The following is a 26,714-nucleotide window of genomic DNA, read 5'->3' on the forward strand; positions in this document are numbered from 1 at the left end:
TAGCGAGAATTATTAGCCGTTGAGAAAGGAATTTCTTAGGGCAGACAATCATAGAAGCAGTGAGCGAGATGTGTAGATATTTTAAGACTGACCTTCTCTACGGTATCAAAATTTCAAGAACTGTTATAAGGAAACCTAGAGGAGGACGTAAGTGAATAAAATAACAACTTCTTCTCAAGATTGATACCTGGCAATAACTGGCGGTCGTAACAGGTTGTCTGCTGCTCGGCAATTCATTTGAGAGTTTACAGCCGCCACTGGAAATGTATCAGAGCAAACTGCATACAGAAGGCTTAATAAAAAAAAATGCCTTTATCTTAGGAAGCCAAGGAGTTATCAGGAATATCCAAAATAGGAATCTATGAATATCCAGAATCGACTGTTTTTACAACAAAAGCGAGATCGCTTTAATTGGTTCAAAGAACACCAGAATTGACAATGGTCTCTTGTTCTGTTTACTAATGAGTCTAGGTTTATTTTAACACCTTATTCTAAACGCACTTGAATCTGGAAGGAACCATACATATATATTTCTATTTTAGTTTTATCAATATTCTCATGTATGTAACATTGTTTCATAAAGCAAAATGATTCTGGCCGTCCAACCGGTATAGTGGTTAGCGTCACTGACTTGCCGTGCCGAAGGGCTCGAGCTCGAATCTCGAAGAAGGCATGAATGTTTGTAAATGTATAGTGTCGGTGCGGCATGGCAGCACCGAATGCATCAATTTGCAGCATTTTAAATTGGCATTTAAAAATTAGTTGAAATTCTGCCAAAATCCGTATGTAGCAAATGTGTAAATATAAAAAATGAGAAACATTGCAAAGGGCCGTATATTTTTTTCATCAAAGTTTTAAAAAATTCACATTTGTTTACGCATTTGCATTTGTCAAGAATAAGAAATGTATAATAGGATATAATAGATAATAACCAGAAATGGAAAAAAGATTTATAATGTCAGCATAGCTTTCAATATTTGTATATTCCTTGCTCATGTATTACAAACTTTTAGGCATATGAGTAAAGTTCTGGTTGACTCTTAATTTATGCAATTAATACCTTACATAAGGAAAAGCCCGTTATGTTTGCACTCAAATATTAATAAAAACAGATACGCGCACATCAAAGAACACCTCATAGTTTTATAGAATATTAATCAGTTTAAACAAAAGATTTTTAAAATATATGCAAAATTCATTTGAATATTATTTACGCAAGACAAATGCATTCGAACAGGTAATAAGAATAAGCAACAGAAAAATTATGAAACAGAACATTATTAAAAAAATTAACTAAGGACTATCAGTTTACAGAAACAGAAGTGCAGATAAATTTATCATCGTTGATATTTATATCTTTATATTTAAAAACATGTTCTGAAGCCCAGGATTTTAATAACAAAGGTCGACATTGAACTTGAATTATGCAATATGATCAACTGAAAGAGATATGCTGATAAGATTTCTATAATTCTTACATTCCAGAAAGTCGTCACGGATGTTTATATAGATTAATCTCAAACATCTACTTTACCACAAACCAGTGCGATTATTGTACGCGTCATTAGATTATGAGCAAGAAGCATACGAGTAATTATCTACTTGATCGTAGTTAATTAATCCAATGAATATTAAATCACATTCTTCTGTTCTAAATTTTTTTTTCCGAATTTAAAGTTCATGATATTTGTAAAAATAAATTTCCATTTGCAGAATTTTGAATTATGTTTTAAGCTGTCAACTGTTAAAAAAACTTCGCCTTGGTTCGTCAACCAAACCGAAAATAATTTGGTCGTTATTTCAGAATAAGTTATTTGAGAATACGTTTCTTTGAATTACCAATCCTTATTCTCTAGAGATACAGGCACATTTTTAATCATAATTTTAGCCCTGCTCCTTTATAGGATATTTGCAGCAAGACTGCTGCTTACTAAATTCAGTCTATTTCATTCTTCAAGCTAAGCTATGGTCATATCAGCAGTTTAATTATGTGTTAAGTTTCAGAGTGTTTTTTATAGGTGTTTAAGTTGTGGTCTCAAACTGGCAGTCTGCATGCGTCTTTGAAGCAATTTTATGCTGCCCGCGAATATACTCGTACTTTAAAACGTATTTGTAGCAAATATGGTGCTCATTGTTTTTCAGATACAAAGATCTAGATTGAGCTTCTAATCGCGATTGCTGTTGAAGGGGGAAAATAGAATGAATAGGTTCGTCCTTTCTCTGTGTCACTGTAAGCTTGTACACAAGGTTACGTGACTAGGATACGGTAGTATTATAGGATAAGGTAAAGCTATGTAAGTACAGTCAGTAAATTTAGTTTGCCGGCAGATGATAGCGCTTAAGTATTCTTATGTTTCCGATTTTCTGGCTTAGGCTTAAATTAAGCTACTTAGTGGTTGATTCAGTATATTAGAGTTACCTTAAATTAATGTCAGTCTAAAATTTAGCATTTAGATGCCAATACGTTTGAAGTATAACCAAAGGAAATTTCTTGCAGGTGCCAGTCTTTAGAATAAAAAATAAATTATTAATATGAATTTTTTTCTTTATTATTGCTATTGTTTATATACGTTTTGATAAGTATTTTTAGCAGAGGAAATTAAAAATTGTTTTCAAAATTTTGCTTTATTAAAAAGTTCTTTAATTCAGAAAAAAAAATGTTCTGGCCCATAAGATACTTTCAGATTCGGCTACAGTCCTCATGTAATTTCAGTTTGAGACCACGGGTTTAAGAAATGCGGAATCTGCTTAAAATTTCTAGTGTTTTTGCTTCTATTAATGTTTCACTGCAATTATTATTATAATGCACCAAATGTGTTGTTAATTGTTAAATTATAGTAAATGATCTGATGTTCCCATGATCATTAATATCAGCTTCCCTTCCTTTACTGCACTTTCTTATCAGTAGGGGGAAGGTACTCGCATTACTGTTACTAGATGTATTTCAACATACTAAAGCCTTACCTAGGTGCACTGCCAGTACTGCGCAACCATCTGGACACCTGTAGGGCAGGAATCCCATCATTTTCTTGCTTATGAGTTTCAGAAGCATGTCGTAATTCATACCAGTGAATATTGCGACATTTTTCCTCTTGAAGTTCATGTATTTCTTCAAGAGGTTGAAAGCTTTTGGTACATTATATTTTCTGGCCCTCAGAAACTGTAGTAGAAATTCATCGGTGGTACGACACGAAAGGTCTTTATCACCTATTTTAATGAAAGTCAATTAGAAAATGTTTAGAGGTAGAAATATAATTAAAAAATTATTACTAACTTCGGAACTTTAAGGTTTGTTACAGTTTATAAAATCAGTCTTCTTCTAAGTGCACAAATTAAAAAATTAAGCCGATATATGTCATATTCCTGATAGAAATTAGTTGCATTTTTATTATAAATATTTGAATTACAAATATTTGAATAGAAATACATTTTTAAAATCGAGCATTGTTTCAATTTAAGCATATAAATTATTTATATATTACTTCAGCTGAATGTGTGATTGATCTTGAACTCGTAATTAACACTTATTGCGTCAAACATATGTCAACAATAACGATATGTGAAAACGTTTTGAATGAATTAATGACAATGATACTTGAAAACACATTTTAATACGTACGTAACACTTAAGTTCTTAAGCATAAATGTATTGAGAACTACGAAATAATTTTTATTTGAAGATCTAATTAGATCCTTAGGGACTGCATACTGTACGTTTTGCAGCAATATTTGCATTAATGTGTTTTATTATATTTTTAATAGCTTTAAAATTAATGAAGAATTTTTTTTTTTATTTTCTGTCAACTTGAGACAAACTTCAACTTTCTTACAAAAAGTAAATAATTCCAAATTCGCTCGAAGAATATCAATGCAGAAAACATTTTCATGCAATAATCCTAATTAAACCGTTTCTTCCAAGATAAAAAAAAAATTATTGCTTCTTGATTTCCTTCATTTAAACCAAAAAACATAATGAAATTCTAGCGGTATTTGGAAATATTTAGTTAATAACTCACTAACAATTTCAATTATAAATCACGAATTTTATACAGCAAATCTAATCATTCGCAAGTAAATTCTCGCAAAGAGAGAGTTATTAAAAATTAAAAATAAAATTATAACTATTATTTAAAAGTTTATTTACTTATTTTACGAAAATTGAAAATTTCTAAGTCACTTGAAAACCATTACCGAGGTGTCTTGTTAACAAAATTAATTTTTTTCATTAAAGATACTTAGAAGAGCTCGATGTAAACATGCCTATCATTCGTCTTTTCATGCCCGCATTTGACTTCTCTTAAACATCAGGTTATATAACTTTTGAAGGCCAAATGAATTGTATCTTTTTACTTTTATTAAAAAAGAAGGCAAAGACATTTTTCAAATAAGAGTATCTACTCAAAAAATATATAACATGATTTATTTCAAAATGTTAAGAGAAAGTAGATCAAAGGGGAATAATTTACTAGTTAAAAAAATATTCTAATCGAAGGCTAAAGAATGAGGTAGATTTTTTTGTTGATTCATGCAAGTTCTGAAATCATGATAATGAATATTAAAATCGCTTATCTTCTATAAAAGATACAAGAATGATAGAAAGATACAAGAATGACAGAAATGTGTTATCTTCAAATCAACAGAGACATGAATCCAGATACATTTCATAAACTAAAGAAACTCAGGTAGACAATTTAAAGCTTTTAGCTTCTAAAAGACTTTTTTTTAAACAGGCAAGAAAGTATTGAGCATACATTCTTTGACACAAATCTACTTCCGTTCAGTAACCCATCTTCTTCCTTGATGGGAAAGTACAAATGTTTGCTTCAGGCATTGGAAAACCTGATACTGGTCTAGTTATGGGTATAGGTAAAAAGCAACTTGCTTAATAATTTGCGTGAATGCACTCAATGCAGGTCATTTACTGTCCCTCTGTCTTCTTTTTCATTTTGTGGGTCTCTAAACTTCTTGAACACGTGAGTCTGTCCACACGTGCAGAAGAACCTAGGCTAGTTCTACGAAACTCGGCAAGTAAACATAACCGGTCACACGTGTTGGGAAATCTTGACATATAATTCCCTTATAAAAGAGTTATAAAAATGTCAATAACCGTACTTCTATGTGGTAATAGTTCCCTCTGAACGATTTACACGTTTAACCTGCTGGTGCATAATAACAACTAATTATTTGAAATTAATTTTGGAGAAACGCAGATCATGAACACGAAATTTATTTATCAAATTAAACTGATAGTATAACAATTTGCTTGGCATGGTTAATTCTATGTCAGTTAAATAATGATTACTAAACACTTTTTTATCTTTATCAATTACATTTAAAAATCAGTTATATGCTGGACTTACTTAAAACAAGCTCACGTAATTGTTGCAGGCCAACCTCCCTGCTTTCCTGAGTTTCTTTGAGTTCGTCTTCAGCCTTTTTTACAAATTTCTCTGGCAAGAAGAAGGCTTCAAAAGGATATAACCCATCTTTGGATTTAGTTGCGATAACCATTTTGAATATGTGCTATCCGATTTTTTTCAGAAATATCTGCAATTAGGAAATATTTCTATATTTCACCACACATGTATTTTACATTATATTACTATTCAAAGAATATTTTAAAAAAAGCAGATGCTTTAAATACATTCTTTAAATACATTAAAAATACATTCTTTTTTAATAATCTTGTTATCAAGCAAACCGTGCATTTTGCTTTGATTTTAAGTTAAAATTAAGACCTCTGATCTATCAATACTTTCACTCTATTTTCAAATTGCAAATTTTTAACTGTCCCTTAGCATTTTAAAATTTCCTCTTCCCTGCAGCATCTTTTAAAGCTTATAAAGTGAGCGTGTTTAAGTCAGATGTCAAACCCGTTTTCAGTGTGAACTTGCTTATGGAAAGATAAGCATTTACAACAAGGTCATCATTATCTATAATGGTACATTTTTGCTATTGAGACGACAGGGTTCAGAAATACATTTATATATGCACTTGTGTTTGTACATATGTGTGTATAATACTACATATGCATACGTACGTACATATATACATGAATACATGAGCATATGCATCCATATATACACTCATGTCCATAAATTAAGGATAATTCGGAGTCACGCGGAAATCTAACTCTAAAATAAATATATCACCTGCAAAATTACTACACACATCTTCAAAAATCATATGCAAATTTCAGGAAGTAACCAGATGACACCGATGGTACGTCACAATGACTAGAGTGTAACAGTGTGATATATAAGGAATACAGGCAAAGAAGTAAAACTTTTCGCAGGCGCTTTATAAGCATTTCAGTGGAATAACCGAATAGTTATGACACAAAAGACGCATTTGGATGATTTTTTACATGGTAGAATTATCGGCCGTTTGGAATGTGGGCGTACCCAACTGGAAGTATGAGACGAACTTGGAATTGCCCAGAGTTCATCTCCAGGCTTTGGCAACGATTCCAAGATGATGGTAATTTGAGTAGACGTTACAGCACAGGTCGCCCAAGAGTTACAACGCCGAATGAGGACCGATATTTGGCAGTTACTGCCAAGAGAAACAGGCGGAGCACAACCTCAGACCTGTCTCGTCAGCTCTCTTCAGCCACTGGTACGACAATTTCAAGGCAGACCGTGTACAGACGCTTAGGGTAGATTGGTCTATATGCTCGTAGACCTGTCAGATGCTTTCCACTTACTGCAACTCACTGTCGCATGCTGTTAGCCTGGAGTAGAGAGCATGCATTGTGAATACCGCAACAGTGGGCTTGTGTGATGTTTTCCGACGAGTCCAGGCTTAGCTTGCAGTCTGAGTCTCACCGAACTTTCATATGGAGAGCTCCAGGTACCCGTTACCACCAAGAAAACATCATTGAACGACACCGTTATGGTGGTGGAGTGCTCGTTTGGGGTGGAATTATTCTGGGTTCCAGAACTGACCTGCATGTTCAAATTGGAACCATGACAAGCCAAATCTATCGGGACGTCATTCTGGAACAACATGTACTTTTGTTTCGGGGCGCCATGGGCGCACAAGTTGTGTTTATGGATGACAACGCCAGTCTTTACCGTTTAAACATCGTATGCGAATGTCTTCAATCGGAGGATATCACCCGTATGGACTGGCCAGCATTCTCATCGGACTTGAATCTAGTAGAGCACGTGTGGTACATGCTTGGCTGACTTGTTGCAGCCCGTCAACCTCCTCCTACATGTCCACCGGAACTTCGGAGAACATTGCTTTTTGCGTGGTGTAATATCCCCCAAGATCAGATCGATAATTTGATACTCAGCATGCCTAGGCGTTATACGGATTGTATTGCATCGTCTGGGAGACATACAATGTATTAACAATCATACCAACCATGTGATATTGGTTTTTTGTAAATAGTTTTTTTTTTTTTTTTGTAATTTGCTCCAGGGAGAAAAAATCGCTAATTTTTTTAATAATATCAAACATATAGCATCTTTTTTTGCTCTTTACCTTTTGTTTTAAAAATAAGCTTTACAAATAAGTCAAATTTGTTTTGCTTCTAACTCTTCCTTTGCCTGATTTTGCATTATCCTTAATTTATGAACATGAGTGTACATGTATACATACGTACATTTATGAACCTGGTACTAAAGAGTACCTCTGTAACAATAACGTAATTGGGCTTTGCTTTGTAAAGACAGACAAAGTTTTCTTCTCACAAAAAAAGACCATGCCTTGTAAGCAATAAGAAGGGAAATATATTGTTTAGAATCTACAAAGATGCGTGCAATAAATAGCTGTCAACTGAATTTATAATAAAAAAGAGAAAACTATTGTCATATCACCTAACAGCTTGGGAAACTATTCGTAATGAAATAAATTAAGGTCCCCCTTTCCCATGCCTTTGGTATTATTTGGCGGTCAAAACAGCAAAAAGGAAAATTCAAGAAACATTAAATTCTTTAAGGATGTAACCGTAAGATCTGCGACATGGTATAAGATCGTGATATTTAAATAATAGTATAAAATGTATAAAATATTAAAAATTATTAAATATCGGGCAAAAGTGATTTGGGGGGGGCGTTTTGAAGGAAATTTGGATTTTATTTATAACAAAGGAATTTATTTGCGACGAGGCTTTTATAAATGGCAAAGCATAAACCTTAGGTAAACAGGTTACCGTGTGGGTAAAACACAACTTCCTATATCTAACCCTGAGAAAATGTGCAGCATGCACGATGGCGGATTTCGCATAGATTTCAAAGAATTTCGAAAAATCGATTTTTATAAAATTTCGAATTCTTAGTCAGTTTTGCCCTTACATATTATGGCCTATTTCTAGTGATTTTATATCTTTTTAGAACTTTATTTTATCTAGAAGCTTTTGACGGGTGAATCTTTTTTACAGTGTAAACCTACGTGTACGTTGAATTTGCTACAAAACACAAATATACAGCTTCACCAATGTTTTAGAAACAGTTTGAGAAAGAAATAACGATGGTTAAAAGGTGAATTGAGAAGTATGCGTAGAACGAAATAATTATTTCAAAATTTACAGAATTTACAGAAGAAAATCAACAAAATCATATTATCATTAATATGATTAATATTACTCAAATTTAAAATTATACAAAATTCAATCTTAAAGGAGCAATGATCTTAAGAAAATCTTGTATCAAGAAAATAATCTATGCAGCAAACCCGCTCGACCAGATTCGAATCCGAGTCGAACTCGACTCAGAATCAGTTCTAATTATTCGGTTTGGATTATTCATTTAAGCTACCTCAGCATTTAGTCACACGGCATGAACAGAAAAACACATAAACTTTTATTTTGTACTTATCTGGAGGTGATGATGTATAATTTCAGTCATTCTATTTACCTTGAAGTTATTATAGATAGCATCAAATGAGAATCAAACTATTTAAGTAGTTGAAATATTTATTTAAGTAGTTGAAAATCGATAAATATAAAGCATGCGAGGGCCCTCTTCCTAGAAATTGGATACCATCATGAAAGATTTGGGGAAATCGACTACTATTGACGATACACAATGGGGTAAAATATGAAAAGACTTATGTTGCCAGCCTGTTCGCAGAATTCTAGCCAGGTCTCTCTATCGTTGTTCATCAGTTTCATCCACTCGGACACTGGCAAGTCAGTATTTGTAGCGCAATGCAACGATCTATGTACATGTAATGATTGCAAAGTACTTTATTTCCACTGTCCAAAAGAAACTTTTACATGCCGCCATTTCAGTTTTAAAAACCAGTATTGTTTGTTTAAGTAGACGCTTGATGGAACCATTAAGAATCAATGTAGGAAGGTTTAATTGCCTACTGAATGTCTCAACTGAAATTAAGCAAGCTCAGTTTATCGTCTGTTTCAGTGAAAGTATAGTATCAAATAAAAGGCAACGAATTTGTTTTTAAAATCAACGAAATCATATTATCACTCTGTCTCATGAGGGAACTTTTTAGAGGAAAAGAAAGTTTAGGTTATATCGGATATAATTCATATTTATCAAGTGTTGTAATTAATAATTTACGCTTAAGATGAGTCTGATTCAATATTTGATTTAATGCCAACAGCATAATATAAGTTTATTTATAATTGCCTACTCTCAATTTATTAAAATTTATTCATTTAATTAAACAATTCCTAGTATGGTTATTTTTATATTGTTATGGTAAACAGGATATTTTACGAATAGTTCATGCATATTAAAATTTAGATATTTTTTCCTATTATGAGATTAAACAGAAAATATTATATCAGTATATTGCACGATCAGTTGTTTATTGACGATAGCAAACTCATTCATACTTTATCAAGATTTTCAAGAGCATTTTTGTTTTCCGAATTATAAACACAGTCCTTAAATAGCCCATTTTGTTTTTCTGTTTGAGTTTGTTATTTGTATTATTATATTTCCTACTGGCGCATTTCAAAGGTTACAGAGGTTTTAAGCAAATGACGCCTTTATATGGAAACAAAATCTAATTATCAGAAATAGCCTTGCCTTTTGGAGTCACGTGCACAAAATGATCCTACTCTAACTATGGCAAATTAATCTGACGAATCTTTACGAAAAACCATTGGTTTCATTAAAATTTATTTGATGATTCATGGTAAGCTAAAAAAGAATCCCTATTGTTCTAGAAACAAAATGCAGGTATTGGTCCTCTAAAAGTAAATTTTCTAGAACACTTTTATCAGAACTTCTATTGTTTCTAGCCGAGGGAAAATATTTTAGGCAAAAACATGAGATATTTTCATTGTAACGGATGAATCCGTGTCGCCTTAGTTTATTTCAAAATAATTTATTGTAAAACATGAGGAATGGAATAAAGCCAAATTAAACTTATTTATAGAATTTTTGTTAAATAACATTTTATCCGCTTAAATATCGTTTTTGAAAGTAAAATTAAAACCAAAAACTTAACACTTATTAAAAGGAAAGGCTTTCCATAATACACGATATAAAATCTAGATATTCCTTAGTTTACTCAGGGTGCGAAAAAATGAAACTCAAACTTAAAAAAGCAATGAAAAAGAATCTTAGAAAAAAACAACTTCATCCTAAAATTTTATTTAACAAGTAATGGTATTTAAAGTGTTAAATTAAAAGCCCAAAAGAAATTTTAAATATTTTTCCTAAAATAAAATTTTATTCTCGACTGTGCATATATTTACAAATTTTTTTTATAAAAAATAAATATAAATTAATAAAATTTTTGCAAATCCTGAAAAATGCCTCAATTTGTTTACAACACATTCAACAGGTGACCGTAAAACCTAATATATAATCTCACAATTTATGCTTCACCTTACAATTCATTCCATTTGAGCACCTGAAGCAGTGTCAGTAGCATGCAACATCTAAGATATGCATTTTTTTCAACCATATTGCTTTCTCATTATTGCTATGACATCTACTGCTATTAAAGTGAATGGCTCATTTGTGTATGCGCAAGGCTCATTCCTCGCTTATCACGGGAAATTTCTTTCTCAGTTAAGAACTATTCAATGATATGTCAGGAAAGATATGCGTTTTCCACACGTCGCTACACACAGAATGTGGCTTTTCCAGCCTAGGAGCCTGTTGAACGTGCCTCTCACTTGAGCTTTCAAATTATACTTGATTAAATGGTGATAAGCAAATTATGAATTTATTTCATAACTGACCCTAAACATTGCCATTGATAATGTTTTGAAATATGAAATATTTTTACTTTAAAAGCAATTTACATTCTTTGTCGGTCATGAGTGTTAATCTTACTATATTGCGTAAAATCCTTTTTAATGTAGAATACTTTATAAACTGTGAAAAAATATATGTGTATTTATTTTGCAAAAGAAATTTAATATTTTCTCATTACTTTAGTCTTGTCATCTTTCCAAGACTATAACGACTAACAAGACAGGATAAAAAGGGGGCGGGATACGCACTTCTTCTTGCCCTGGAAGTTTCAGCATTAGCTGTACATTGGCTACTCACTGGGACTTTTGACTGAACTGTATTTTAAGTATATCTATGCTGCACAGACACTATACGCTTACAAAAATCTATATCTCCTCCGAGATTCGTGTCCATGCCAAATGATATAGCAGTTAGCATCACTAATCATTGTTCCGATCAATACGGCTAGAGGTACAATATGAAACAAGGCCGGAACTTGTGCATTCTGAAAGTTATATTAGGCTAAAGGACCTTCCTAAATGAAAATTTCATCTACATTTCATTTTTCTGACAAATAATCTAACTACATGGTGCAGTTCCAGTCGGATCATCCCCATCAGTGTCCGAGGAGATAAGACTGCTGAGAATTGATATTTCGACACGGCATTGAAGCATCGATGCTTGGGTTTTTTTTTGTGGTTTTCGTTTTGTGGGCCGTTATTACGAGCAGTATGAAGTTATTCGTCTTAGAGAGACAGCCCTCATGTGCTCTGCGTATTGAAACAAAATAGCGTAGTATAGTTCGAAATGTCTTTCATAGAGGAAGCTACGCTTAACATCCACAGGAATTGAATGTTCAGCGGTGGACAGCCAATTAATTGCAAGACCACATTTCTCTGGAAAACATTTTTTGAGATGTTTTCCTTTCGCTGTGCTAATTTTGAAACGAAACTAATCAACAGAGTTAAAAATATGTTTTCAGGATAGCAGTAGCTTATTTGGTAATAGCTGAATTTATTGAGCTTATCTTAATAATCCTAGTGTTATTCATTCATTGCGTTAACAGTATTTAAGTTATCTCTAGAAACTGACATCTGGTTTTCTTGATATTCAGCTCAAATTTCTGTTAAACTATCAAATTTTGCTTTACTTCGTCTTTATTTGTCATATCATAGTAGCAAGGACTTCGAATAAGCATATTTTTTTTTCAAAATTGTAATAAAATATATATTAAAAAATTTGTTGTTAAGTAAATGTAGTCCTCGCATTTCTACCTTCAAAAGTTCAGGGCGAAACGCATTTGAAAATGATACAAAATTACTGCACATTCAGCCTTCGCCTGCTTTGAAATTATTAGCGTAGGATAGGAATAAGTATGCTATTTTTTGTTTCAGATATCAGTTTTGAAACAACCTTCTTTCGCTTGCCCATATCATGCGCAGATTATTGCGATGTAATAATGAATACTTATGACCACTTTCACTAGTGAGGAAGCTTAAATAAAACAAAAATCGGTTCATTGCTTTTTCACGTATGCGGTCAGCGAAGGTTGTTGTTGACTTAAAGCATTAAGTCACGAAATACAAACGCTTGCCATGAATTACAAGTAAACAAGCAAAAAGTATCCCAAAACAGGATTTCTTTGCTGTAAACTTTTTTCCTATTTATTTATTTTGTTTTCTGTACTTGTTAGAAATTTAGATTTCGCTTCTGTTTTGATTAAGGAAGTTTTAGACTCTTATTTAAATGCATAAATTACATGTTTCAATTTTATTGCTAATTTACGACTTTCATTCGTAAAGAAACCTAACAGACCTATACAAATTATTTTCTCATAACTGCTTTTTCTTAGGAAGCTTTATGTTCTTAAACGGAATATCGTCTATTGTAACTCCTCAAATTTTAAACTTTCTGATCTTCAGCAAACTATAATATTTGCCCCTAAAACCACAAACAGTTGTAACGATGAGCACGATTTATATAAAAATTTAATTCTGTAAGTATAAGTTATAGCTAAAATATACTATTAATACGTTACAGTTGTGAATAGCGATTAGGAAAGAAAATCGCTATTATTCGATAAGTTGTAAATCTGACATTAGTTTAGGAGCCATTAGATTATTTTGAAGCAGGAGATGTGAAAACACGTGCAACGCGTTCAGGTGTGCATATATACTCCCCATTTTAAATGGCGATTGGGGATTAGGGGATCCAGTCGCCAAATCCCCACCAGTGTCCCCAGAATTTCCCAACAGTGATGAATTATCGCCCATCCCTTTTCAGTTAGAACTGCACTGTAAAGTGTTAGGTTTTCTATAGCAGGAGGGGAGAAAAATGCGTAATGCCTTTTTCAAATAACGTTTGCTTGTTAACAACGAGCTTTATTATAATTCTTATAATAATTGTAATTTCGAGGCTTCAACCTAATAATTTCATTTTAATTACTTATTGATAGTACTGGTTGCGCTATGATTCATATTGTAACAGCATATTGTGGAATACTCTATGAAACTGTACATTTTCATCTGAAAAATACTTGAAATTTATGAACCAAATGATGTTAGCTCATTTTTTTTTTAACCAAATGGTGTTAGTATTTTCTCTTTGGTGCTCTGTTTCCGTCCTTTAGCCAACTGGTTGCCTATTTTTTTAAATTACTGTCTACTAAACAAATGTAAACAGATCTCAGATTTAATAACGGTATTGGGAACAAAATTAGTAAACCTTTTTAATTTAGAATCTTTTTAAAGAGGTCTTATTCTGAACACTATTTTAGAACTCATCAAATATATAATTGGGTATTTAATTTAAAACATAACATAATGATAAGAAAAAAAAAAAACCTAAGACCAAAACATTTTTACTCCATAATGAAATTTATAACATTAAAATTTACATGGACTACATATTTCAAGAATGATGTTAAAATTATTCGAGTAATAAAATTTAGGGCATGAAAATAGCGCACGTTGGTTTTCAGGAATACTTGGCTTTATGTGCAATGGAAGTTATTCTACATAATACGAAAATATTGATACTACATATATCGCTCATAAAGGGTCCAAAATAAAAAAAATGGAGATGAGATTTATAAGAAATCTCTCTTTTTACCAGAAGTTCCTAAATTATCTCGAATACGAATCCTAAAAGACTCTCAAATCCTTAATATAAGAATAATAAGAAGAAAAGTAAAACACTTTCATTTAATATTAGGACGTTTTATTAAAACAACATTTGATACCTGCACTTAATGAAAAGTAATTTTTAAAAACACTCTTAACTTTGTAAAAATTAATGAAATTTAGAAAATGAAGTACATATTTAAAACTCTTGAATAATACTATATTTAATCAAGTACAAAACATTTCATTAAAAATAAAATTTTCTTCCCATTTTTTTAGAATATTTCTAATTAAAGTAATTTTAGACGGTGAATGCTATTTGAATAGTAATAGAATTAAACGTGGAATGCTAAATTCTCTTCAGAAAGGTAAGAACTTAGCAGGCAGCGCCAACACTATGTTATGCTAAATGATTCAGATCACTGGTGATTCAGATCAAGCAAATATCAATTCTTCTATTAGATGTCAAAAGAATCTTTCCACAGTTTTGAACTACATCATTTTAAATTTAGGAGGAGTAATGTCACATCCTTTCTTTTATAAGGAATGTTTAGTGTTTTAAAATTTTGCCCGTCTTGAAGTAGTTTGAATTATTTAAACAATTATTGTGCCTTCTCTTGAGAAAATTTCAAACGCAAGTTCTTGGAACTTATCTAGTAACATTTTCTTGTTATAACGAAAATGAAAGAAGGCAAACTGAAAAATTATTTAATATTATAAATAATTTTATGGGAATATCCTTATTTTACTCTTCGCATTACCATCATAATCAATCATTATATTTGAATTCATGCAAACATATTTGACTTCAGATAGATCAGTTCAGATATATTCAAATATATCAATGTATTGAATTTTACATCATATGTAGTAAGATCAATACTGAAATTATTAAGATATATTAAAATATATCAGTATATTTAAATTTTCAATCTCATGTGGTAAGAATAAAAAAATCAGTACTTAAATGATTTCTATCACTACTCATAAGTGTATGAAGACTAGGGCAGATCGGCTTAATTTACTTACTAATTTTACTTTCTAAATTTCTTGAATAAATTATCTTCATGCGGAAAAAAAAAAAAAAAAAAGGTAAAATTGATTAAAACTGCAACACAAGAAAACTGAAGACAATTAAGTGCAATTTTTCAGATAAAATTCGTAAAATTCTGAAAATTGGCATATATTAATATCTTGGACCTCTACATATTTCACAGTAATCTAACAAAAATCGCAAAACAGCTATCGTTAAACAGAAGGAACCTTCAAAGATTAGATCCTAATGCTGAGAAAATATTTAAATATATGCTAAGAGGAACTTTAGACACGTGTTTATGGAGAAATTGTTATCATATTCGACGATCTAACCTATGTGAAACCAGGAAAAACAAACGTGCGCCCAGTTTCGGTCAAGGTTTAGAGAACGGTCAGATGCTGTATCACCAAACCGGAACAGCTAAGAGCTTTCACCTAGATTTATCAGATTGATAGGTTTCAGGCTGATTAAATGAATGACAGTCGGAGACAGAAATACAAAATATCTATGATAAGTAATTCAATTATATTCTTTTACGAAACTGATCTAAAGGACGATAATTTTTTATACATTGTGAAAATAAAACTGTCTATTGATGATACACATTGCTTTTTTTTATGTCTGGTATTTTTAAAAATCACTGAAAACAGAAATAAGAAATAAAGCTCTGTTATAACAGAAAAAAAGACTATAAATGAAAATGTGCTTTAATAAAAAGTCTGTTTTTTTCATTATTTAGCAACAACCGTCCTTCCACGTTGCGTAAACCATCATTACGGTTTTTGGATATTTGTGACACAATTCACCTTTCGGTAAATTTATTTAAAAAATGTGAAAATTAATTAAATATTTGCATTTTTATAATTAATGGAGAATGAATGCGTAAACCATCATTACGGTTTTTGGATTTGTTATTGTTTGAATGTTTGTGTCACAATTCACATTTCGGTAAATTTATTAAAAAAATGTGAAACTTAATTAAATATTTGCATTTTTTATAATTAATAGAGAATGAAATTTATTTAGAATACAATTAAATTTTAAGTTAACTTCTTTAAAATTACCTCTTTTTATAAGCAAGCAAAGAAAGTAAAATTTTTGTCAGATGTCTTTGGAAAAATTTTAAAAACGACTCTTCAACTTATTAATTTAATTGATACTTGAGTCTAATCAATTTAATTATGAATCAAATATATCGAACTTTATTTCGTATAAATTAAATTTTTAAACCTTGATTTAATTTTGTAACCTAATTTATTCAAAATAAATCATAAATCGAAGCTCAATAACTGTGTTATTTTGTTTAACATTTTATTATGTATTTTTCTTCATTTAAAGCAAAGAACTCCTTTGATTAAGTTGTTTCGTTTTCTTTTGAAATAATTATTAACTGCAGGTAATTTTTATAAATTGTTCATCTTCAGGTTCCACACAACAATGCAAAGAATGCTTTGCAGCGCTTTGTTCAGTTACCGATTAAAATAAATTACTCATTAAATATTGCTTTATATACATTATTTTGGGTTTTATCTGATAACCTGCATCTCCACGACGTCGCAAGATTATTTAATTGGCTTTTATTAACAAGAAACTTATGTTTGGTTATCTTTATAGCTAGTATGTACTATTCCTTTCATAAATAGCAGCACAAAGAGACCTTTTATGAGGAAAAAAACAAAAATCAATATTATCAGCTTTTGCATTACTGCAGCCTATTTATACTGTTTACCAAAATAATGATTAAACGTTAAGCGTGTAAATTCGCGTGTGCTCAAATACGCATGTAGTACGCATATGTGTGGGTTATTTATTATCAAGTGTCTACTCGAAAATAACTCAAAAACGGGCAGTTCTACGGAAAAGTGAAACCCAAATTTTTTGCAATAAAATTTTTTATTGCACAAAGTTTTCTCATGACATTGTAATTTTTCACTCAGCATTTTCAAGTAATGCTATTTAATGCACACTTAGTGGCATCCAAAGATTTTATCTTCTAATGACTGTCTAGTAATCAGTTTACCTACTGTTATTTAATTAAAAAACGCAGGTGGTTTAGCTTTCAAACTGCAGCTTGAAATTTACAGATGCTTTTATTTTTTATATTTGGTTTCTGTACAGGTCTAATAAATATCAATTACTTTATTTAATAAAAGCCCAATAACTTTTTTACGAAAAACCTTTGCAATAATTTTTTCTGATAATTTGGGTCTGTACAAAAATGTTTCCATTTGCATAGAAATTCAAGAATGTTCATTTAGTCGAAGTTATAAAATGTTTAGAAAACAGCCATTAAATATACTTACATTAGCAAATAATTAATAAATTGCACGATAGTTCTAAAGTAGTACAGTATAGTGGTATAAATTCAAGAGAATTTATTCATAATATGTCTAATTCGAAAAAAATTCAATTTAATTTCATTAATAATTATTATAACATAATTAGAACATTTAAAATTAAATAATACAACATCTAAATTGAATAATAATTTTGCATAAGGTATCTAAGCTCAATAAATTGATTTTATTGAATTACCGAACAAACTGACAGTTTTTCGGTTCTAAAACGAAAAGAACACTATAAAATCCTTTGGAATTTAGTATTTTGGAGAATACTGAAATATATATATATATATACTTTTCGGACACACATATCTTATATCTCGTTAAACTCAACAAAAAAAAAAAAAAAAAAAAAAAAAAAAAAAAAAAAAATGTAGCCGTTGTTTTAAGCATTAAATAAGAATTCAAAATTGTAAACAATGGATGGGAAAATAAATTTTTCACTTTCTAAATTTTGGAAACTATATGCATGGTTTTCTATTTTATAGATTTCGAAAAAATAACTTAAAAATTCATGCATTCATTTCAGTTTTCGGGTGTATTATTATTATTATTATTTTGTAAAATGATACAAATTAACCAGGTTAAAAAATAAAACATAAACTCAGTAGTAGTCACATTGCCGGTAAAATATGTTACTAAATGTCATCAGAAAAGCAATAATAAATGGAATCTTATTTTGTATAAATTTGAAAAACGAACTTACCTAAGAACGTTAGCAATTCTAGAAACAATTCGGGATGCGTTTCAGTTTCTTCACCGGAACATCAATAATGATTTTCTGATGTTATAAGGAATCGAGAACGAACATGAAAGAACCTACTGTTCGGCACATCTATTGAAGTACCTGATGTAACTGACAGTGAGAAATACAAAAATCCAACTGAAATAAGGGAACTTAAAATTTCGTATGTCGGCAAATTTTCCGAGTGGTGTCTTTTATTTATAAAAGAAGGGCAGTTCCAGATAGCAAACGGGTTCCTAACCAAACAAAAAAGCATGCGTAAGAAATCCCAAGGCAGTTGGTTGTTCCTACAGTCTGACGTCATCAAGAGATGAAGGTTGAGTTTGCGAACTTTTACTTGAGAAGGTGGATCTGGCTGTATCATTTTTGACCTTAGGTTTTCTTTTATTCTTTTTTTTTTTTTTTTAAATTAGTTTTTCCTTTAGGAAGATGGCTATCAATGTCTCAAGGACTGAAGTCCGAAATGTTTCATGACTTAAAGCATATTTTCATGCCAGAGTATTATTTACTAGCAACAGATGCAATTGTTAAGGCTTATTTTTAAATTGAAAAATAAATAAATAAAAAAAAACTTTGGAAAAAGTGCAGTGAACTTGTTAGAAACTTGCGCTTTTTGAAATGCAGTCCTTAAAGGTTCATAACATAATACGTAATCTGGTATGTTCACAAGCCAAAATTATGTTGTTTGTTTGTTTATTTGAACATGGGGAAGCACAAGAGAAGAGATGTTTTCAGGAGAATTTTCTAAGGAAAACGTGCGCAACTTGCGTTCATGTTGCACGTAGGGAAAGCAACGAAAGCACTTATGCTGTTAACTTGTTCAGCGAGATTCAGTACTTAATATTTATTCTAAAGCCACTTTCTAAGTTCGATGGGAATAGATGGAACAAAGATTAATTTTACGCAAAGTCTTACATATCAAGTACTTAGTTGTTGTTATGCATAAATAGCAGTCACACTTAAAAGTTCGAAATGGCGAGTTTGCTGTAATACGTCTTCTGTGAAATGAACATGCAAACAGCAGTTAATCAATGGTAGTCCTAGAGTTCAAATATATATATATTAAGCTTATTAAACGAACTTCGATTTTGAAATAAAAGTTTAAAACAGTCCTTTCCGTTAAGAATTAATAAAACACTTTAGATGAAATTTTAAGTTTTTTTTTTTTTTTTTTTTTTTTTTTTTTTTTTTTTTTCTGGTGGCAGTATTTTGTTGACTATTAAAATACAAATGATAAATTCCATATGCTATTAAAACAGATTACCAAATCTTTTTTTTTTTCAGAAAAAATAAAGGTTTCAATGTTTTAAATCCTCAAATAATAATTAAAATTCATCCTTACTGTACCTCAATTTTAAACCAGAATTTTCAGCGTAATTGGAAAGACGAAAGAAGATCTTATCGTTTATTCCTCTTAAAATGCATTGAGTATCTTATTTGAAATTAATATCATGGCAAAGTAAACGGTTAAATTCGAGGGATACTTATAGTTCGCCTCGCTTCCTATTCTGGCGAGGGCTTGAAGCATGTGCGGTAAAATTCGTGCAATGCAGTTTTACTTAGAAAGCTTACTATGCGTCCATCATACTCTTGAGATTTGCCATAATTAAAAAAATCCACTCCAAGGTAAATTAAATTTTCACTGATTATTGAAAGCCAAACTGCATAACTTGCATTTATTAATATTTTAAATATTTTATTAAGTAAAATGTTTATATGAAAATATCAAAAACTTATATCATAAATACCGCGCATTGCAAATAATAAAAATACGTTCAACGATTCTTTTCATACATATCTAATAAGTTAATCTTTAAAAATGAAGCTATAATAGGAAAGACACGATTGAGGAATCAAAGTACAACTGGTTTTAGATATTGATATTCATCAGTGAGAAAAATATTACAAATGAATAGTTCAGAATACTGATTTTGGGCACGGATATTCCTCATATGAAAGAAAATTTAACTAACGAATGCGTTAATTCGTTTATTTGGTTAACATTTTCTGAAGGAAATATTTCAACTGGAAATGAATTCTATTGATTAGTTAGTTATATCTTCTAGATGTCACGCTGATAATTTTGTGCTGTTTAAGATTGTTTTTATCAACTATAGTGATGAAAAAATAAACGCTAATGTAGCGCGCAGATGTTAAAAGACTTTAATACCCATTTTAAAATTCGTTTGCCGTTTATCTTAAAAATACATACAAAGCGACTAGAGAAACCGTGTTAAATAAAGCTCCTCAGATTATCCCTCTCAGAGGGTGAAATTTCCTCATATCTTATAAATCTAGAACGTACTTTTCCTGCCTTCTTGGCTTGCCTTCGTGGTGTGGTGATTATTATCACGCTGGGCGCGTATTCCAGAGGTTCGCGGTTCGATTCCCGGCGAAGGCGTTGCTAATTTTTCATCTTGCCTGCTTCCAAAAAGTGCCTAATATCTCTCTACAAACCTTTAAGGTAATTCGTAAAATTATTTTTTATTGTTACTAATGATACTAAAATACAAACTAAGTAACACACCTGATAATATGCTTAGATTAGAAATTTATCAGTAATATTTTCATCAATTAAATTAGTTACGCTACAAAATTTTATCGGATTTGCCCTTTCTAAACACTAAATTTAGGCTCTGATTCCTTATTTGAAATTAATTTTATACTAGACTGAATGATTTTAATTAAGATAAAACACTCTAGGACTATCAGCTTACTGAAACGCCTGTTATCGTTAAGGGTTATTTAAGAGAACGTAATTCCTATTAATAATATACATTTGAGGAAACCCTGAAAATTTAAGTGTCATCGATCCATTGACTGTCCGGCGGGGAACAAAAATTCGTCCGAATTACTATTTCGTTACTTAGGCTTAAGTATACATTAAATTAGTAGTACTATTAGTACTATTAGTACTACTAAGTAGACATTAAATTAGTAAGCTTGGGGCTTAAGTAGACATTAAATTAGTAGTACTATACATAAATTCATGGAAAGGTGAGAATGGCTACGTTATTGATTAGAGAATATATAGTTATAATTTAACATGTTTCAAAGGTTTCATGTTGGAGATAATTAAGAATGAAAATAATTCATTCTTAATATTATATTGGACAATATATAATAATATATATTGCTTCAAATATTATATTGGACAAATAAAGATAATACTGCATTACATGGGCAAAACCCATTATGGACGCCTTAACTACAGTATGTTGAGATGTACTATATGTTGCAATGTAAAGTTGATTTACTGAATAATTTTTTAAAAGTTGATCATAATCATCCTTACCCTTTTTTAAGAGTTATATTTAAGATCTTTTTAAGCTATACTATAGCCAAAGGAATAATACTGGTGGTGTGTTTATTTTTCAGCACTGGTATATAGTGCATTATCTTTTTGATCCGAGTCTGAAAGAACTGGAACATACCATTTTTAGGTCTCTAGTATAATGGGGGTAAATACTTCCCATCGAAAGTTTTTTACGAAATTCTCTGCCTTCTAAGATGGTAGCTAGGACTGTTTGGCAATTAGAGAAGGTTAAGGTGCAACATCTGGGCTCGAATATCAATGCGTTACCGCATATGACTATTATGGCTTTGCGAGATGGAACGTTTAAAGTTCTATCCCGAAGTTCTCTATAGAGGTTGATCAATGTATTTGAATTTCATCTACTGTGGTATGATCAATCAAATTAAGCACCATCCAAAATTACGATGGTGCATGAATAATGATTCTTAAGCATGGAAATAATCCGTTTTCTATAAATTAAGCTGTCTAATTCAATTCTTGATGTAAATTGCTTTGAACTACTTTGTGGGGTTTAACTCTTCTATCTAACAGCTAAATGTGTAGGAACATCGTGAACAGCTAAGTGAATAAACGCTCGTGAACAGAGACGTAAACTCAAGAAGGGTTAATTACACTTTATTTCACAAAATAAGATTTAAACAGTCGGCTCCTTTCTCAGAGCGTACAGAAAAGCCTCCACTTGGGCTTGAACGCAAAGTAATAAGAAATAAAAATTAACTAATGCTTAACTAAAAAGATATAGCCTAAGCTTTCAAGATTCTAAGTAGTTGGCCCCTAAACATCGAATAAGCTAGCAAGCTATCAAGGCCCTGAAGTACGGCCGAGCGTAGTGATAGTTTAGCGAAAGACGTAGCCAAAAGGAGAACGCGCACTAGTCAGGAACTCTGTGGCTTTTTCACGAAGTTAGTGGAACTTCGACTTAAAACTTGATTCTAAAAACACATTCTGGTAGGCAATTGTAAGCTGAAATTAGGAAGGACAGGAAAGTAGCCTTAACTAAAGATAACAGTTAAAAACTTAGGATAAACCTTACAACTTTAAGAAAGAATTTCAGTTTGAATACCTTTGTTAATATTTAGTGGATCGGTGTTTTATTGTTAGCCGAAATTGTGCGTAAATGTAAATGAAAAAAATGGGAGTTTCACATTGTAATTGCAATTAGACATCGGATACCTGTCACATGCATTAAGACTTTCAATTTGAAAAAGTTATTCAAACTCTTCTAACAGCGTGATCTGAAACATAATTCAATGACTTGTTGAAAATCGAATTTTGTAATTAAATAATTTATTATTCTGTTCCTAGACAACATGAAAAACAGATTTATGGATTATGCAGATAAACATGATAAATAGTCTGATCGGTTTGGGGGGAGCATTACAAACATTAATGAACATTTTATAGATAAATTTAAATTAACAAATTATTAACACAACATTTACTTTTTATTCATAACGTCAGTTACGAGGAATTATATACCGATGTGCCTGATTTAAAACCAATCTACTAATTGTAAACTTTTTTGGGGGATAAGATCTTGATTTTATGATTAGATAATATTAATAAAAGCGCTGAGAAAATATTTTAGTGTTATTTTATCTTCGTTTCCGAAAAACTATTTATTCTAAATCTTAATAAAAAATAAATAATTTCCATTAAATGCCTGAGTTTCACGCAATTATATACCTTCAGTACAGTTGGTAGATGTAGTAACTATTAATTTCTTCAATATATAGTTTCAGAATATTAAGAAACAGAACGAGTTTAATGATACAGATAAACAAAACTATATTTCACAATTCAGTAGTTTAAAAATTTGGCTCTTCCTCACTATTGTGCAAATTAGGTATTTCTTTTAAACGCACAAAAATAGCATTATCTGCGTGATAATGTTGAAAAGGGAGGAAGAAGTTTATCTTAGGGGTTGCATGCCACACATTCTTTTTCATGCTGACGTGCTTTTGGTCATCTCAAGTTTACTTCTGAATTGTCTTTTTTACGACCTTGAGTACTCCTGAAGACGGTGAAGTTCGTCCTTTCGTGTTTGGTTTTCTTAAGTATCTTTTCTGAGGAATCAACATTTATAATCTATGGTTTGCCATTTTCTTGATATCCGAAGAATTTTGGTGTTATGTGTTCCGAAGAATATGTGCGTTTAGGTGTTCTTTGCATTGTGTCGTTTTCAATGTATGGTTTATTTTTGAAGAAATTAAATTATATATTGAAAACGTCATTAAACAACGTTGACATTGACACTGACAATGTTATCCGATATTAAAATATTCAAAATTTTAAATTGCGGGATTTCTAAAATTTTGTGGATAGTTTTAATAAATTTGAACTTATAGTTTTTTATTGGATATACAAAATTTTTAATTCGAATTAATTTAACATTACTTAATAATGTCACAAGAGTTTTCTCATAACTTGCTAAATGTAGTATTTTTCCATTAATTATGTAAAGTTCAAAAAGAGTTAATGCTTATTCGAACTTTATTTCTTCGTATTGAAACTTGCAAAGAAAACTGCCACAAATTTTTAGTTGTTTGTAGAAAGGGAATTTGTATTTATCTTTATAATTCATTTTTTTATTTGTTTTTATGGAAGTATTTTTAGCTTTTTTCATATCGTAAAGTTTCACAGTCTTAATTTGTAGGATTAACCACCAGACAACTGTTATGCTACAGCAGAGGCTCTTAAACTGTTTTAATTTTTGTAACACATAAATAAGAGTAAATAATACTCGCACTATCATTTATCAACGTATGTACGAAAGGGAGGCATTCATTTAAATCTTTCGTGTAAAATTTATGCTGTCAAACAAATGTAATGCGCCATTAATAGTACACATATAAGTAGAGCCTCTCAAGCAAATACAAATATAAGAATATAATACAAATATAAGAGAGTTAATAGTATAAATCTAAGTAGATCCATTCATAGGTCAACATCTCTGTAGTAGCACACATGGCTGAGGTATTTTGATAGAAACGCTTTTTGTAAATTTTCCAGGGATATTAATTTCCATTCCTTTTCCTCTACTTTCCTGAGTTCATCCATTGTGGTGGGTTTTGGCTTAGAAAGAGCTTTTTCAAGAGATCAGAGTTATTATAGTCCATAGGTGAAACTTCAGGGACTTTACAGGAATATGTTGGAAAGGTATATATGCAATACATGCATCAGTCTTCATTTTTTCCAGGAATGCAGAGGTACTTTTCAAAGTATGACTTGTTGTTTTGTTTTGATGGAATTTTACTCTTCGAAAGCTATTGCGATAAAGAAATGGAATTCTTTCTGCAAATACCGAACGTAAAATATTCTCTCGAGTTGATTTTAACATTGTTTTCCAATCTTCTTATTTTTAATCTCCCAGTATAACAGAATCCTTCGATAGTCATCGACTGCTTACTGAATACTTCTTCATATTGACGGGACCAGGTTTATACAACTTTTTCTATTCGTTTTCGGTAATAAATAGACTTTTTTTCGGTGTAATCATTTAAAGATACACACATGCTTCATCAAGGATTACAATGCATTTCCATGTGCTTTCTGCTAAATAATTTTAATTACAGGATTATGCAAATTACTTTGCGCTGAGTCACATATGACTCGCCAAAACCTGCTGAGGTTTTTTAAACTGTAAATTCTTGTTTATTATTCTGCTTTTCTGCTATAGATGCACTTAAAGATTTTTTAACTGATTTCTGCGTCGGCGGATTTTCTCTTGTTACCTATGATTTAACTTTGGAAACATTTGAAATAGTACGTAAATTTTTCTGGTATTCGTTTGGTCTTTCAATGTAGAAGTAATGATTTACAATTTTTCTCTTTCCTATGAATAAATAATGTTGGTTATTTTGCAGTTAGAAATTTTAATACCATGCATTTAACAACATTTTTTAATAATGTAATATTTCTCCTCGGAATGTGCAAATACCTATCTTTCAATCCTCAGCTTGTTTACTTGCGACGTCTTGAAAGAAGAATATATTTAAAAAATAACAGGCAATGACTTTCGTTTTAGATAATAAGCTGTTGTCAGGAATTTTTTCTTTTTATTGCAAATCATCTGCTCTTTTTTTTTTTTTTTTTTTTTTTAAATTTTATTTTTACCGAAGTCGTTTTAAAAATGTGTAAACATCCTCTGTATATCCGACCTAATGTTACAATGATCTCGATGTTATTTATGCATTTTCCAAACATATTTTTCTAAAATGAAGTTTTAGAATTTCATTATTGGCTATTGTTAAATTTTCGAGTCAGGATTCATGCTTAAGAACTCACGTTTCCTTTGCCATTTTGCTTAAGGCTAGACCAATGATCCCTTTAAATTTTTTCGCACATGATATAAACAAGTCTCTGGAATTGAGCAGCATCAAAAACTTGTTGAGCAAGATTTATTCACTTTAAGATGTGCTCGTTAAGTTTCGCTTAAGACTCTTATGCATATTTATCATTCACATGACATTCAGATGCCTGCTTTGGTATTCATTAAAATTCTTCACGAAATTATACCTGAGTAGTAAATCTATATCATAATCGATTTCTGCATTGGTACTCAGAGCTGATCTTGACTATTATATTATTTATATATCTATATCCGCTAATCCGATCCTTATTCGATTAATTTCTTACATAGCCGAAACTATAAAGTGTAAAAATGCTGATTTCCAGTACACAGGCTGGCAGTCTCACAGATAATGTTTCTTTTGAAAACGCTGCATCCTCTACTGCACTTCATGAAATAATTAACGCATTGATTAAATAAAGAAGAAAATTCAAAATGTCTCACCGTAGATGCTTTTACTAGCTGGCGAATTTATGACAAAATTTATTAAATTTACCGAATTCTTTATTCAGGAGTTTGGAAAATCAAGGGATACTAATAAACATATAATTAGTTCGTCTATGATTATTCAGAATTCAGTTCGGAAAATATTCTATTGTACATTCCCTGACTGGCAATTAAATCTTCGGTATGAGAA

At 31.0% G+C, this 26,714-nt stretch overlaps 1 protein-coding gene across 2 annotated transcripts in view; it reads right to left on the minus strand.

Moving 5' to 3' along the window:
• Positions 1–26,714, minus strand: part of LOC118187117 (clavesin-2-like) — a 56,480-nt gene that overhangs the window by 15,930 nt on the left and 13,836 nt on the right. Inside the window, exons 1-3 of one of the 2 annotated variants that reach the window (XM_085823601.1) lie at positions 18,372–18,614; positions 5,361–5,547; positions 2,965–3,207 (exon numbers count right to left, since the gene is read on the minus strand). In XM_085823601.1, coding sequence (XP_085679727.1) covers positions 2,965–3,207; positions 5,361–5,511 — 394 coding nt within the window. In that variant the 5' untranslated portion in view covers positions 5,512–5,547; positions 18,372–18,614. Of the gene's footprint in view, positions 1–2,964; positions 3,208–5,360; positions 5,548–18,371; positions 18,615–26,714 lie in introns of those variants that run through there. The other variant, XM_085823602.1, reaches the window with a different exon arrangement.

This window comes from Stegodyphus dumicola, chromosome 9 (genome assembly GCF_044657685.1).
Source record: "Stegodyphus dumicola isolate Sdum_Otavi_A_Nest chromosome 9, ASM4465768v1".
Taxonomy (NCBI): Eukaryota; Metazoa; Arthropoda; class Arachnida; order Araneae; family Eresidae; genus Stegodyphus; species Stegodyphus dumicola.